The 15,652-nt window shown below is 30.8% G+C and overlaps 3 protein-coding genes across 5 annotated transcripts in view; 2 read left to right on the forward strand and 1 right to left on the reverse strand.

Moving 5' to 3' along the window:
- The window catches only part of Top2 (DNA topoisomerase 2), a 24,775-nt gene extending 22,069 nt beyond the window's left edge, over positions 1-2,706 (forward strand). For all 3 annotated transcript variants that reach the window (XM_074112663.1, XM_074112662.1, XM_074112660.1), the window contains one exon: positions 1,919-2,706. In XM_074112663.1, the coding sequence (XP_073968764.1) occupies positions 1,919-1,996 (78 nt within the window). In that variant the 3' untranslated portion in view covers positions 1,997-2,706. The remainder of the gene's footprint in view (positions 1-1,918) is intronic.
- CIAPIN1 (cytokine induced apoptosis inhibitor 1) lies at positions 2,373-6,706 on the reverse strand. The gene is made up of 6 exons (XM_074112686.1): positions 6,470-6,706; positions 6,239-6,401; positions 5,935-6,097; positions 5,037-5,190; positions 4,460-4,581; positions 2,373-2,961 (listed from the first exon to the last, which is right to left on the reverse strand). Exons 1-6 carry the CDS (start codon positions 6,624-6,626, stop codon positions 2,848-2,850), a joined length of 873 nt encoding a protein of 290 aa, XP_073968787.1. The 5' UTR covers positions 6,627-6,706; the 3' UTR covers positions 2,373-2,847.
- Positions 6,707-6,713: 7 nt separating this feature from the next.
- Positions 6,714-9,805, forward strand: LOC141446193 (glycerophosphodiester phosphodiesterase 1). Its single transcript, XM_074112679.1, has 6 exons — positions 6,714-7,279; positions 7,362-7,537; positions 7,880-7,985; positions 8,159-8,251; positions 8,429-8,658; positions 8,966-9,805. Exons 1-6 carry the CDS (start codon positions 6,914-6,916, stop codon positions 9,096-9,098), a joined length of 1,104 nt encoding a protein of 367 aa, XP_073968780.1. The 5' UTR covers positions 6,714-6,913; the 3' UTR covers positions 9,099-9,805.
- Positions 9,806-15,652: the final 5,847 nt, after the last annotated feature.

Consider the following 15,652-nt stretch of genomic DNA (forward strand, 5'->3'; position numbering starts at 1 on the left):
AGTGGTTTACGGATATCCGACACCCGTCTAAAAGATTTTAAACGCCCTCCAGAGAGTGTTTAAAGAGACCAGACTGGCGACTTGTAGCCTGAATTGAGAGGTTAACTTCTTTTTACGATGAATTGCTGCTGGTCTTGTTAAAAGACGTGATCTTTTCAGTTGACCCACAAAGAGGCTGGACTTATTTCTTTAGTCTATCTTATCGTTAAACACAAAAGTTAACCGTTCACTACATTGCATAGCCCTTTGCAACGTACTTTTTTATTCTTTGAAGTATTTTGTATTAGGGCAGCTTTTTTTGTGCATTTATTCCTTCAAAGGCTATTGTCATACAATTCAAAGGAAAAGTTCAACGGAGATCAATAAAAGGGCGGAAACAATAATTTATTGAAGGTGCCACGGTAGTGGAGGCGAGACCTGCGAAGCTAATATGTATTGTGGTGGCACTGGGTTCGATCCCCCTGGTCTTAGGCCTCGAATTTTATTTAATGGTTAATATGAGAAATTTACAGTAAAGTATGTTTGCTAGTCACCTCCGTCCACGACACCTAATTGGTAGTTGGGTCCGTTAAGCCCCGCCTGAAAAAATAGGCGATTACTTTACATTACTTACTTTACAATAATTTCTTGATGAAATCCATGTTTCTCTCAAACTGTTCGCCTTTCGATGACTCCTCACGGAGTTAAAAATGAGTTAAAGCAGTTGAATATATATATATATATATATTACGAGTCACTGTAGATATTTTATCAAAGTTTTAAAGGAAAAATATATTTCGTTTAAGGAATGGAGAAGTTTCATTATTAATACAGCCGTAATCACTACTAATAAGCGCATTTAGGCGGCTGACATAAGAAATGAATCTGACTTATGACGTTATTCGGTGATTTTTTTTTCTTTCTTTTTCATTTCTTATTTACTTTTAATATCGAGGACAAATTCTTGGGATACTATATCGCAGAATTAGAAAAATTTATGGTAGATAGGAGGTGGCAGAAGTTCTCAGTAAAATTGGGATATTTTGAAGAGGAGCTACAAGTAGGCTTACCATACGTTCCGGTTTGAGTTCCCTGTCCCGGCGCCCCGGTCAAACTGGAACAATACCCTTCACCCCGGCCGATCGTTCCCCGCGCCCATGTATTTATTAAATGTTTTCAGTTCTTAATAATTTTGATTGCATTTCAAATATGAAAAACACAAATTAAGCGAAAAGCAAAACGAAAATGAGCCTCTTCCTCCTCTGCGTCCCGGTTTGGCTCTTCGTAATTATGGTAAGCCTAGCTACAAGGCTAGTCTCTTCCTGCCAAGTATTTGGGTATATACATGTCTCACTGGTCAAATCCGTACAATCAAATCTTACAAATGAAAGAGCTGCAAAAATTCTCTTTAGACTTCAATACATAATTTTTTTTTTTCTTGAACTTTTATAAATTAAGAAACTTTTTTGAAAACTTCAACTTATTTTTAAAATTAAACCTTTTTTTTTTTTACTTCTGTGATCAAATGCTAATAACATAGCGTAACTAACTATCTCAATAGTAGGATAATGTGACAGTGCTAGCAGGAGCGAAACGCCTATGTATTTTTTTTTAAAGATAACCTTAAAACTCCCAAAATTTGGGCTAGCCAAATGGAAGTATGCTTCCCATCCAAGAAAAGAAAACCTTTCAAAATTTCAATCCAAATTTTGGTATAACTATCGTTCCTGGCAAAAAAAAAAAACTACTTTATCCTACATCTTCGTATCCTTCGTCTTCGTAACACCACCCAAAGTCACGAAACATAAAGAGAGAGGAAACGCTTGTACAATCACTTTTTCGTTCGATAGTAATTTATATAATTTAATGTTTTTAATATTTTATGAAAAAGTTATTTCAATTAATGAATTTTATTGACGTATTTTTTTTGGGGGGGCAGAAGCCAGCCAAGAAAAGAAAGAAGTTCGGCGGAAGTGATTCAGAGAATGATGATGATGATTCAGACTTCAGTTTTTAACTTAAAATGTTTCGTTTTATTACAACATCCTGAACTGTACAAAAAAACAAAAAAAAACAAAAAAAAAAACCTCAAATCCTTTATTTTGTGATAAAAAGTTTTTATAGTAGGTTATTTTATTGTTATACTTCGTAGCACTGAACTTAAATATGTTTGTTTGTTTTTTTAAATTATTTTCTTTATTTTAAGATTTTGAGGTAAAATAATAGTACGGCCCAATAGTATAATATTAATGTTAATTTTTTTTTTTTTTTTTTTTTATTACAATCATCTTGCATACTTGCCAATCGTTGATCCGATAACACATTTGATTTAAGAAGAGCGATTTGTATACAGCGCAAACACTCTTCACAGAGACCAATCAGTATAAAATGCATTTTCTTTTTTTTAATTAAGATTCCGACGTTTATTTACTGTATTATAAAAATAGTATATAAACAGTTTTATAAAATAAAATGATGCAATACAAACAAAAATAAATACTAATAAGTGTACATTTAAATTTCTCACTGGCTGTATGTTCAACTTTAAAAAAAAACCACTTTCTTATGGTCTATTAGGTATTAGCCGTCTAAAAATATAAATCAGTATATAAAAATTACATTATTTATTTATACACTCAATTATGTAAATTTCCTCAATACTGTAACTGAAGAAAAAATAAGAAAAGTATTTGTGAAAAGTTTTAATATAAATTTTTTATACTAGTATTTATTATTTTCATTACCATTCTTTATTTTTATTAAGAGAAACAGAAATTTAGTAGTTACAATCTTTTTTCGCCAATTTATTATTTATTGTATATTAAAAATAGAGAAAAAGATGCCTAGCATTAAATGTCTGTGCTAGTCTCATACATCCGCTTGCATTTGGTTCTGTGATAGTTGAACCTTTTCTCCAGGTTTAAAAGCTGGCATACCCAAATAAGGGCAAGAAGCACATCGAAACGCGTCTCCTAGGTAACACTGTAATAAACATTGAAAATTTATTGGAAAGTTTAAATAGAAAATACACAATTCTAAATGCCAGGCTTCAGGTCAAAAGCCAACTTTATTTACTTCAAAGTACTTATTAAAAGTGAAATGTCAATCAATATTGAGAGGCAAGCTGTAGAATTTGCATCCGAGTTTAAGAACCTTTCTTTCGAAACATCTTAAAAGCACACTAAAAGTCGGAATACAATGGAAACAGCTGTCACATGAAGTATAAATATGGAAATACAAAGATGGTTGAAACTCTAATCATTGTAAAATTACCGATTAAGTTACCCAAATTCTTAACCGGACCCATGGATAGAAGAAGAAGATAACTCTTATATTTCCTTTAGATATGGCATAAACGATGATCCAGTATGCTAGCCATCGAATAGATCTCTTCTACTACTAGTAAGGAGGGCTTAATCCTGGAAACCAACTAAAATTATCATACTTGTATGGTAGACACGGTTGCACAAATAATTGCAATTCGACTAAAATCTCTCGTGTAATTTGTTACAAAACGTAACTTTCGGACCTCCTAGAATTCATCTTCAAATTAGGGGCTGTAACATGATATATTGTAATGAGTGACAGAAAAGAGGTAATATCAATTATAAGAAGCTCTGTCACTTCTATCTCCACCACCAGTAAACAAATAGCAAAGGAATCCAAATTGAAGCATTGGCCTGGCAGATGATTGCCTCTGTAGGTTCTGTCAGGAAGAGAAGGAAACAGCACTGCACGTGTTGAGTCATTATGAGGGGCTCGTGTGGATGTTACTTCTCGGGGAGGAAAAACCAAGGCCTGTGAGTTTTACCCAAGAGTCAGTCTCCAGCATTAAGTGTCTGATTAAAAGGACAGGTCTGGAGGGTGAGCTATAGAGTGAGGGGAGCCACAATAGATCCAAAGAGGTCGCAGTGGCGTAGGCCTTGAGGCCGCCCTAATGTAATCTAAATTAAAGCATTCCATCCAAAACCTTCTTTGCTAACTTCGTATTATTAGCATTGGAAATCACGTGAATACTTGTCTCTTAACTTCTTTCAAACATTCTTATCATTTATTAAAGATTATTTATATTCCTAACTTTTATTTTCTTTACTAAATGTCGTTTGGGTAGATAGCCCCCAGTCATGTGTTCTGTGGATAAGAAAAACGTTATAGTTTATAAACGGTAAAATTGTATTGGGTATTCTGTATAGGCTAATAACTGGACACGAATGTCACAGTGACAATGGGAGTGGGAATGTTTGAAACTTATTTCCCCAACTTTTCGTACTGCTATTCCTGTCTGTCTGGAAAATTGAATTTTTCCACTTTTAATTGCTAAATATACATTATCTTAAGGCAATAAAATTGCAGAGAAATATTGACAAAAAAATCATATTGTTTTCTTCTACTTAACAATAGAACCTCATAACTTAAGATTATTTAAGATCATTTACAAAAAAAATGTATAAATCAATAAGATACTTAGAAGGTTACAAACATTGCCACAAGAAGACGGTTTAACAGGTGCTGGTTCTCCTTTGCCTTGATTTTCTTCCAATTCTTCAGCAAGACCACAGGAACAATTTTTACACGCTTTTCGCTTTCCAGAACTTCCACACACTAAAAATAAAACACCTTGGGTTACATTAACAAAAATATTTTTACATAAATGCTTTGTTATTTTCAAGGATTATCTAAGATGAAGAGTAATGTACAAAATCTGGCTAATCTGCACGCCCAGAAGGCCAAAAAAAAAAAAATGTACAAAATTTACTTAACGAAGTAGAGCATATTCTTGGCTTTTAACATGGAAGCCAGTTCATTCCCTAGTCAATAATATTGCTTCAAAACAGTTATAATGATTAGGATTCCAGTCAGTAATAATAATGATGCGCCAAATTCTCCATCATCACTTTATTATCGGTATTAGTTTATTCAGCTAATTTAACATACAACATACAGACTGAGCAGGAAATCGTCTACCTGACTTCCCTACACACCGTAATCTAAATTGATCCACCTCTCTCTCTCACAAGGCTTTAAATTAAATTTTTTTAGTAAACAATAATCCCTACCTTTTAAATTTTCAGGATCAGGTTTTTTCATGTCATCTTCATCCAACAGCTGATCAGAATCTATTAAATCATCATCTACTGTGTCGCTTAATTTCCAAACAGTGGCTGTGGTTTTCGCCTTATCAGCTAAATTTATTCTCGCAGATGATCCTACCTGTAGATAAATTACTTCAAGGTCAATACAACAATATTTTGACAAATTTTACCACATGAATCTATTCAGACGACCTGAATAAGTTTTCTAAATAGAAATATACGACACAGGATATTGAAGAATCTTGATAGAAATAAGCAAAATGATGTTTTTCTTAGAAGAATATGAACTTTTAATTAAATTATTTATAATTATATGTTCACTATTTTTACATTATATGTATTAAGGAACCTTCACCAACATACCCAAATTGTTTTACTTAATTGGGTAATGATTTTCTAGACAATAATTATGTTCAAAGTGGATATTTATCTACACCTAACTTTGATTTTCAACATGCTAGAAAAAGAGAGAGATGAAATCAAAAAGAAATTGCTATTGACTATAGCTGTGCCGTAAAAAGAGTCTTATAGTATTAGATTGGCAGTAAGAGGCACATAGTTTAGGATTAATATCTAGCATACTTTGTAGAAAGTCCTTTTTGTTAATTTATTTATTTGTTTCAAACTAAATCGATGAACTTAAATTCAAAATGGCTGTGTTAGTTGGAAGTAAAAAAAGAAAAACTCTTCTGAATCTGGAATATTTTCTTTGCCTCACGATTTTTGCAGTTTTCTATTTGAATTATTTGCAAAGGAAAGTAGAACTATGAACAATAGAATAACTCCATTTTTTGCAAGCAAACCACAGCACCCATTTACATAAGTACTTACTTAAAAAAATAATTTTTTTTTGATAATATACCTCGAAATTGGGTTTCACTCCTTCATATTCTACTAAAACAAAATTTTGATGCTCTAAATGTTTTCCAATTTCAACTTTTTCTTCATCATTTAGACTAATTTCTTTCCCGACAATATTTGTTAGACCAGATAATTTTAATTCTGTCTGAAGACTCTCTTCAGTTCTAAAACATTAAATTTATTTTAATAATTAACACATTTTTATAATTTAGCCAAGGCGATTAATGACTAAAGTAAATTAAGATTGGATAAAGCTAAGAAAATAATGGCAACTCAATAATAACAAATTAGTGAAAAAAACCAACCTCAAATTTCCATCATTTAATCTAACTAATTCTCTTATCAAGATCCTACCTCCCGGCTTAACTATCTGCAAAAATATTTCAAGAATTTTGGCTTCATGTAAGACATTATGAGGTGATAAAATTCCAGATAATATAACATCAAAAGTTGATGAGTTATGGTCCCCTGAAATTTACATCTAAGTAAGTAAGCTTAGTATCATTTTTTGGAAGCTTAACGAGAATTTAAAATACCTTTTGATATTCTGCAAGAATTTTCAACTTTGACCGATCCAGATATCGTAACAACTTTAGAGATTTCTTCCACAAGAGAAATTATTTTTGCAGAAGAAACATCAGGGCTGTTTACTAAAAGAACTTTATATCCTGAATTTAGACCTAAATTACTCATTTTTACTTGTCAATTGTTATTATTATAAAGAATACAAATTTAGGGAGGTTTTATTAGAGACTGTTACACAAAATAGTGCAATTTTTCCAGATATCGATGATTTATGGCGTCCGTATGTGAGAATGGTAATCGATAGTATATGGTTTACATTTTGTACATTTGTGGCGACAGGTTAGAAATATTTATGAGCTGATAGTGCAAATAATATTTGATATGAAGTGTAGGTTGGCAATCGAAATTGCATTTGGCGTTGATTAATCTAGGTCGGTTTGAGTGCAGCGTTTAAAATGCCTTTGCAGGCAGTTGTAGACTTTAAGTTAGCATGTTCTTGTCTTTATCTCTGGATATGGATTTTCACAATATTTTTATTAGCTGTGGAAGTTACAAACTTGTTTGTGATGTCTTTACTAATTGCGGGCCCTATAGTAACATATTGGTTGATAACTACCTTCGCAATTCCAACTCCTCACGAATCAATTGTCCAGGAAATCTTAGGAAGTGAGCTGAAAGGAGATATTTTATGCGAAAGCAGCAGCAGCAGCGGCGATGTAGTTTCGTGTCCAGATGAACCAACTGATTTCGCAATGAAAGTCATTGCTCACAGGTTTGCAGGCATAGAAGCTCCAGAGAATAGTTTGGAAGCATTGGAATTGGTAAGTGGAAATTTCGCTTATGCACTCTAAATTGATTACATATGATGTTAATTTAAGAGTTATAATCTCCAATCTCCTGCAGTGCTACAAAAATGGAGCAGTAGCGGTTGAATTTGATTTGGTACTAACAGCAGACTTCGTGCCTGTGCTCTTTCACGATGTAACTTTGGATAGGGTTACAAATATAGTGGGTCAAATTACTGAAAAACTATGGAGTGAAGTAAAAGAATTGGACATTTCTATAAAACATCCATTTCAGTAAGATAATAATAATGTTAAAACATTTAATACTCAACTTGGATTGATACTCTCTAAAAATGAGGGCACAAAATAATAGATATATTTGGTTCTGGAGGGTTCGTTAGGAATGTATCTAATCCGTTTAACTAATCCTAAGATTTGATTGTGTTTTCAATATTACTCGCGGATATATATTACTACATAAATGAACAACTTCAAGAGATAATGATAATCTCCATGACCAAAAATCTGTTTTTTAATTATTAGTGGTCGATAGTAATGCAGCATTTCGTATATGTATACAATTTTCTGTATTTTTATTTACTAGAATAACATTTTAGTTTAAAATAATTATTCCAGCAAGAAATACGAAGGGACACGTATTCCTCTATTCGAAGATGTCATCAAAAAATGCGTAGATTGGGATCTTAGAATGTTCATTGATGTTAAAGATGATCGGCCTGAGGTATTAATAGAATTTCATAGTTTGGTTTTTTAAATTGGTATTATTTAGTGAGAATTTGTTTTCAGAATTTAAAACATTGAAACAGTAATAACTATTCTGTAATGTTAAATGTTGAGGAATAGCTTCTATGTTAGTGATAGAATTTCAGTTAATTTTTTAAATTTTTCTTTCAGACAGTAAATGTAGTATTAAAAATGTATGAAAAATATCCAAAGATGTATAAAAGAACTATTGTTAGTTCCTTCAACGGAATCTTCCTTTATAATGTAAGATTAGTATTTATCATATTATTTTTAATCTAATTTCATTTCTAAACTGAAGTAATATAATTGAAGAAGGTACAAGGTGGACTAAAAATTTGTATTTTGTGTTTTCAAACATATTTGCAAAGGCTTCATCTGAAGTAAATTTCGATAAATATTGATATTTTTTTTTATGAACAGATAAGACGTGCGAATCCAGCAATTGTGGTTTCTATGGCATGGAGACCCCTCTACATGTCATGTAAGAAGTATTCATTAAAACAAGCTGATTGTGTACCATATTCTACTTTCATTCCAGCGCACTGTGTTGCTAGATTAATGGATCATGTAACTACCTGGCTTTTTAATCATATCGCACATCATTTGATCGGCTTCTCTGCGGTACTAATTTGCAAAGACATTATTACACCGTAAGTAATTACTGTATATTGGTACTTAATATAATACAAAAGTAACCCGGTTGATGTGTAATCTGTAAAACAATCATGATAAATTGTGCTCCATTTGTCAAAACCAAATTTTACTCGCTCTCCACAAATTAGCAATTATCTTGTTAAATTAAATTCTCCGACAAACAGAAATTTGATTCGTGAGTAAAAATTAGTTTGCCAAGCGACATTTACGCTTAACTTTCTGATAGGTGATACAGCTTAATTGCATTCTTAAAAGTTTCTTTTGATTAGTTCTTAAATAATTTTTCATAATTTTCTGTTAAAGGGAGACAGTACTATGCTGGAGAGCAAAGAATGTACGGCTGTTCGCTTGGACTGTAAACAACCCTTTGGAGAAATTACATTTTTCAAGAAATTTAGGCATTGGATATTTTACGGATTCAATGCTTGGCGAATGATCAACAAACGCTTTAGTTTTATTTTTTTATATTTGCCTATTGTAATTGCTAAGATAAAGGGATAAGAAAAAAGATTAATTTGCGTGCTATAGATCTCATTCTTCATCTTGCCGTTAGTATAAGAAAATCTTATTACCATATGCTGCCATATATTCCTTTTTTTTTTTTTTTACAAAAACAACGAAAGAAAAGCTACGAGAGAAGAAAACTGATTTTATAACTAAAAAAAATTCATTATTTTAATATTGTCATTAAGAATCTGAGTTTGAAACTATCTAAAATTTAATAATTACGCTTTATTCATTTTACATTCCTTTATGAATTTGTTTTTTTGTAAAAGGTTTAAATTGCAAATCTTATCTGTAAAAAAAGGTTGTTAAAACATAATTTATAACCTCCCCAAATTTCCATTGCATGTAATTGTTTTCAGTGCTATACTAGTTAAAGCAGTTTTTTTTTTTGTGGAATCCATAATTTTTGCTTCATGAAAACAAATTTTTCACTAGAATATTACTTTGCATTTAAATTTCTTTCAATTCTATTTATTATTTTAATAAATGCCAAAAAATGTTTTACTAAAGCTAGCGAGTAAGTTGTCCAGTCATGTGTAAAAAATCACGTCTGCAAATTCCCTTCCTATTGAGTTTGCACCTGTTCAGTAAAGATTAAAAAAAAAAAAAAATGGTTCATAATACTACTTTGGATAACGTAAAGGATCTAGGAAATTTAGCGACGCATTTTTATATCAGGTATTCTAAACCGAACATAATCTTGTTTCCATTTCACATTTCTAATTTAATTTTTTAAGGAAAGTACACCTATCCCCCGATTTACACGGAAGATAGGTTCCAGAGAAAACCGTGTAAATCGAAATCGATGATTTTTATACGTAAAACCGTGTAAATCGAAAATAAACTAAATGTGCATAATTCAGTTATTTATTTCAAAATAAAATAAAACTAAATACATCTTAAAAAACATAAAAATAATAATAGTGTATATAATTCATTTTACGTGTAGAAACAAGAAATGTAAATTAAAAAATTTCATTATGTACTGCTATCACTTTCATAGACTCTTCGTTTTTTCTTTCTGTTTACTATGATGTCACTTTCATCACTCGATAGTATTTGGTGCAATTCACTTTCGTTGTTAGATGAATAAGAAGTAATTTCAGATCGCTGAACCTTCGTAATGAAATCCGTAATTAACAATTGTGTTTGGTTTTTGGTCAAATCATTATAGACCTCCTCATATTTAGTTAAGCATTTATCAATATTTCGCTGAAATAGGAGAGCTCGTTACAACATTTGGGTCATTTTGTACAAAATTGATTACCCAATTTTCGCCCTAATTCAAGTCCTTCACGGATAACTTTTGCTGTGAACGCTACTGGGTCAGACTCCTCTTCATCAGGATCACTATCACGAATATTTGTTGCATTAACCATGACAACTAAATCATTCTCATCTAGTTCTTTGTCCACCATTAGTTCTACAACATCTGCCTCAACAAAATCTTCGAAACCTTCTCCTCCTATTGTATGCGCTATCTCCGTTATCTGAGAATATTCGTGCTCCAATGGTAATACGGAATTTCCACCTTTCACCACTTCTGGCCATAATTTTTTCCAGCAGGCATTCTGCGTTGATGGCTTAATCTCCGTATATGATATGCTAACATGTTTAACACAATCCAAGATTGTGAATTTTTTCCAAGCATCCGAAATCGATAGAGATTCATCATTTTCCATTTGTTCTAAAATGTACTTGAAGGTTCGCTTGATGTACAGTGCCTTAAAAGTCGAAATTATCCCTTGATCTCTAAGGGTTGCAATGTAAACAAATCGAACGGAATTAAAAAATGTGTGGAATTTTTTTTTTTTTAATTTCATATTTTAAAAATCGTGTAAATCGAGTACCGTGTAAATCGGGGGATAGTTGTATAGTTGGTACTTTGATACATATTGAAAGTATGCATCTCTTCGAGTGTTAATTTAAAGGCATAATGTGTTAGTAGTATTACCATCAATACCCTTCTTTACTCGTGTCTTTTTTGTAGGATTTATAATATTTCACAAAAAAAGTTTTTGATAACCTTTTCTACAGCATCATATTGCGTCCATTTATATTTTCTATTTGGGTTCAAAAAAAAAAGAAAAGCGACCACCACTGGAATTACATGGACATGCATTTTGATTATGTACATTTCTGGTAACTAGAGAAATAATCGGTTGCATAGACGGCGGTAGGCTGGTGGTTTTGGATGTTGAGCCAACACATGTTCCGAGTCCTGCTTTAAACTACTTTTTCTTTTTTTTTTTTTAAAGTATTTAATGAAAAATAATGTTGATTCTTAGTAAGAAGTTGATTACTACAAGTTAGTCTTTAATAAATGATTTGTCTCGTGTTATAAAGGTAGTCTAATTAAAATATTTATTTTATACATCCTAAAGAAGTATCTTTGCCAATTACAGTACAAGTAAACACTATAAAAATGCTATTGTAGCATTTAGTTTGAGTTACTATTTGAAAAAGGTATATTCCACCGAGGTATTTAAGTAAATAAAATTTATTTTGCAATTCTCGCATGAAAAGTACAAAAAAAAAGGTCTAATTTTATGTTGACTGTATTTTCAAATAAAATATTAGATTTGACAATAAGCCATAACTGATTGAATTATCACAACGAATATTAGAACTTTCTAAGAATAATTGTAGGATTGTTGTTGTAATCTAAAAATTAACGTAAGTCGGCCATTAGTTTTTTCCATTAATTATAATTTTATACCAAAGATAATTTTATTGTTTTGTGATGCATCAACAGTATTAATTCATGAATTTTCATTATTTTTAAATGAATTCTGAAGAGTGTTATAAATGTAAAATGACGGCACACTGCCTTCACGATTAATGCACTTCGTAAACTTAAAAGGTTATGTTTGTTTTTTTTTCCTTTACACACAAAACAAAATGTTCTGAAAATAAATAGGCTTCTTCGAACAATATGTCTAAATTATTACCCTTTATGTTGTATTTATTATTATTATTATTATTTTACTTGTTCTTTTTCCTTGCATAGTGTGTGTAGTGTATTCGTGTGGGAATTTCTGTTCTTAGTTTTCTTCAGAAGTACAAGTTTTTAGCATCTCTGAGCACGACAAAAGTCTTAATACGGGGTATATGTCTTTGTCAGTGATAAGGGTCTGTGGACAGCATAACTCAAATAAGGTAAAAAAAGAAACGCATCTAGTTTAAATTAAAAACTATCCAGTAGGACAGTTGTATAAGGGTTGATCGTCAAAAAGTGCATGAAAATACGTGACGTTGAAAATCACCCAATTTTTACAAATTTTTTTTTCTTTTTCTAAAAAAGATAAAATTCTTAAGTTTTCTTTATAATATAGGGAAAATCATCCTTTATAACTGTAATTTTTTTTGCAACAACCCAGATCTAATTGGTTTCGAGAAAAAAGTTGTTGAAAATGAGCACATACAGCGTTTTCAGATAAATGTACTTGTTGCTACTTATTTTTGTAAACAATGTAGCACCTAAACGCGTGAACCGATTTTCATGAATGAGGTGTCATACGATTCAGAATTTTAGGTAGATGTGTCTTTTTTTGGGGGGGGGGGAGCGGGTCTTGACGCTGTACATTGAATCAAAGAAGAGTTAACCCCATGTATGTAAGGCACCCCAAAAAAATTATTATTGCTAAAATAACACGTGTAAATTTTAAGCCTGATCTTGATAATATTTGGCAGGTTGAAATGGTTAGGGCTCCACTACGTAATATTAAGATAACGTACTGCTCTTACATCTATTAACAAAAAGTAAGGCAATCGCTTAAAATTATCGACGAATCTACCGATTTTCATTTGAAGTGTCATTCAAATCGAAATTTTGTATAGATATGCATTTTGGAAGACTCAACCATATTCTTTTTAACAGAGGAGGTTGCCTCATGCAAGTATGGCCCACACTTACAATATTATTACTAATACTTCTAAGACGCATAACCAGATTTTGATAAAATTAAGCACCAAAAAGCGGTTAAAACTCCCCTAAAGTGACTCTTTAAAGTGTCATCATGCTCTTACACCTACTAAAGACAAGCAGAGCAATCGTGCGTATTTTAAGTTTAATTTCTCTTTGCTGTTTCTTATTTCTCTTAAAAGGAAGTATTGTATTCACAGTTTAATTTTTCTACTTACCTATTTTATTAAAAACGTATTCTTGAGAAAGTTAAATTTAAATTAAAGTGGTTTTCAATTGCTTCAAATTTCAAACCTCTAAATCTCTTCCTATTAATCAGATTTTAATCAAACCTTAAACAAAATGAAAAGAAAAAAAAACAATAACGGGATAAAATCGCTATGTTTTACTGATAATAGTTGTATATAGAAGAGATATAGAAGGTTAAATTTTGGCGGTTTTCAAATACATCAAATTTCAAACCCCTATATCTCTCTTGATAATGATTAGATTTCACTCTACCAAAAGATCAGATTTTAATCAAACCTTTGCAGAAATGTAGTGAAAAGTTAACTCTATAACTGATATAAATGGCAACATTCTAGTAAGAATAGTTAATGAGATATTGAAGGTTGAATTTTGGCGGTTTTCTAATATTTCAAACTTCAAACCTCTATATCTCTCTTGATAATGATTACATTTCACTCTACCAAAAGATCAGATTTTAATCAAACCTTTGCAGAAATGTAGTGAAAAGTTAACTCTATAACTGATATAAATGGCAACATTCTAGTAAGAATAGTTAATGAGATATTGAAGGTTGAATTTTGGCGGTTTTCTAATATTTCAAACTTCAAACCTCTATATCTCTCTTGATAATGATTACATTTCACTCTACCAAAAGATCAGATTTTAATCAAACCTTTGCAGAAATGTAGTGAAAAGTTAACTCTATAACTGATATAAATGGCAACATTCTAGTAAGAATAGTTAATGAGATATTGAAGGTTGAATTTTGGCGGTTTTCTAATATTTCAAATTTCAAAACTCTATATCTCTCTTCCTATTGTTCAGAATTCAATGATTTATTTACCTAATTGTAGAGAAAAGTTTACTTCATAACTGATATAAATAGCATTCTACTAATGTTAATAGTTACTGAGAAATAGAAGAATAAAATTTAGTGGTTTTAAAATACTTCAAATTTCAAAGCTCTATCTCTCCTTCTATTCATCAGATTTCGATTCACACGTTTTCTGCTCGATAGATTTTTACTAAATCTTACACAATTCTAGACAATAGTAGCCTTCATATACAAGTAAAATATACACAATTATAGACAAAAGTAGTCTTCATATACAGGTAAAATATAAACAAAATCTTTTGAGTAGTTTTCGAGATATTTGAAGTTAAAGTTTTCACTTAATAGAAGAGAAACAAACATTAACCCTAAATATCTCGTTTTCTACTCGATAGATTTTTACTACATTTTACACAATTATAGACAATAGTAGTCTTCATATACAGCGAAAATATAAACAAAATCTATCGAGTAGTTTTCGAGATATTTGAAGTTAAAGTTTTCACTTAATAGAACAGAAACAAATATTAACCCTAAATATCTCGTTTTCTGCTCGATAGATTTTTACTAAATATTACACAATTATAGACATTAGTAGTCTTAATATACAGGTAAAATATAAACAAAATCTATCGAGTAGTTTTCGAGATATTTGAAGTAAAAGTTTTCACTTATTAGAACAGAAACAAACTTTAACCCTAAATATCTCGTTTTCTGCTTGATAGATTTTTACTAAATTTTACACAATTATAGACAATAGTCGTCTTCATATACAGGTAAAATATAAACAAAATCTATCGAGTAGTTTTCGAGATATTTGAAGTTAAAGTTTTCACTTATTAGAACAAAAACAAACTTTAACCCTAAATATCTCGTTTTCTGCTCGATAGATTTTTACTAAATTTTATACAATTATAGACAATAGTAGTCTTCATATACAGCGAAAATATAAACAAAATCTATCGAGTAGTTTTCGAGATATTTGAAGTTAAAGTTTTCACTTATTAGAACAGAAACAAACTTTAACCCTAAATATCTCGTTTTCTGCTCGATAGATTTTTACTAAATTTTATACAATTATAGACAAAAGTAGTCTTCATATACAGGGAAAATATAAACAAAATCTATCGAGTAGTTTTCGAGATATTTGAAGTTAAAGTTTTCACTTATTAGAACAGAAACAAACTTTAACCCTAAATATCTCGTTTTCTGCTCGGTAGATTTTTACTAAATTTTACACAATTATAGACAATAGTAGTCTTCATATACAGGGAAAATATAAACAAAATCTATCGAGTAGTTTTCGAGACATTTGAAGTTAAAGTTTTCACTTAATAGAATAGAAACAAACTTTAACCCTGAATATCTCATTTTCAGTCTTCATATACAAGTAAAATATAAACAAAATCTATCTTGTAGTTTTCGAGATATTTGAAGTTGAAGTTTTCACTTAGTAGAACAAAAACAAACTTTAGCCCTAAATATCTCGTTTTCTGCT

Source organism: Rhodnius prolixus, unplaced genomic scaffold (genome assembly GCF_049639745.1).
Source record: "Rhodnius prolixus isolate KJV_2025 unplaced genomic scaffold, Rpr scaffold_1, whole genome shotgun sequence".
Lineage (NCBI taxonomy): Eukaryota > Metazoa > Arthropoda > Insecta > Hemiptera > Reduviidae > Rhodnius > Rhodnius prolixus.

Excerpts from the sequence above, each read along its gene's own strand:
- CIAPIN1 (XM_074112686.1), bottom strand. The coding sequence starts at position 6,626 with ATGAGTAATTTAGGTCTAAATTCAGGATATAAAGTTCTTTTAGTAAAC. Across the intron at positions 6,098-6,238 it reads TTAAATGATGGAAATTTGAG|AACTGAAGAGAGTCTTCAGA; the intron begins GTTGGTTTTTTT and ends TTAATGTTTTAG. Across the intron at positions 2,962-4,459 it reads AACCGTCTTCTTGTGGCAAT|TGTTACCTAGGAGACGCGTT; the intron begins GTTTGTAACCTT and ends TGTTTATTACAG.
- LOC141446193 (XM_074112679.1), top strand. The coding sequence starts at position 6,914 with ATGCCTTTGCAGGCAGTTGTAGACTTTAAGTTAGCATGTTCTTGTCTT. Across the intron at positions 8,252-8,428 it reads ACGGAATCTTCCTTTATAAT|ATAAGACGTGCGAATCCAGC; the intron begins GTAAGATTAGTA and ends TTTTATGAACAG. Across the intron at positions 8,659-8,965 it reads TGCAAAGACATTATTACACC|GGAGACAGTACTATGCTGGA; the intron begins GTAAGTAATTAC and ends TTTCTGTTAAAG.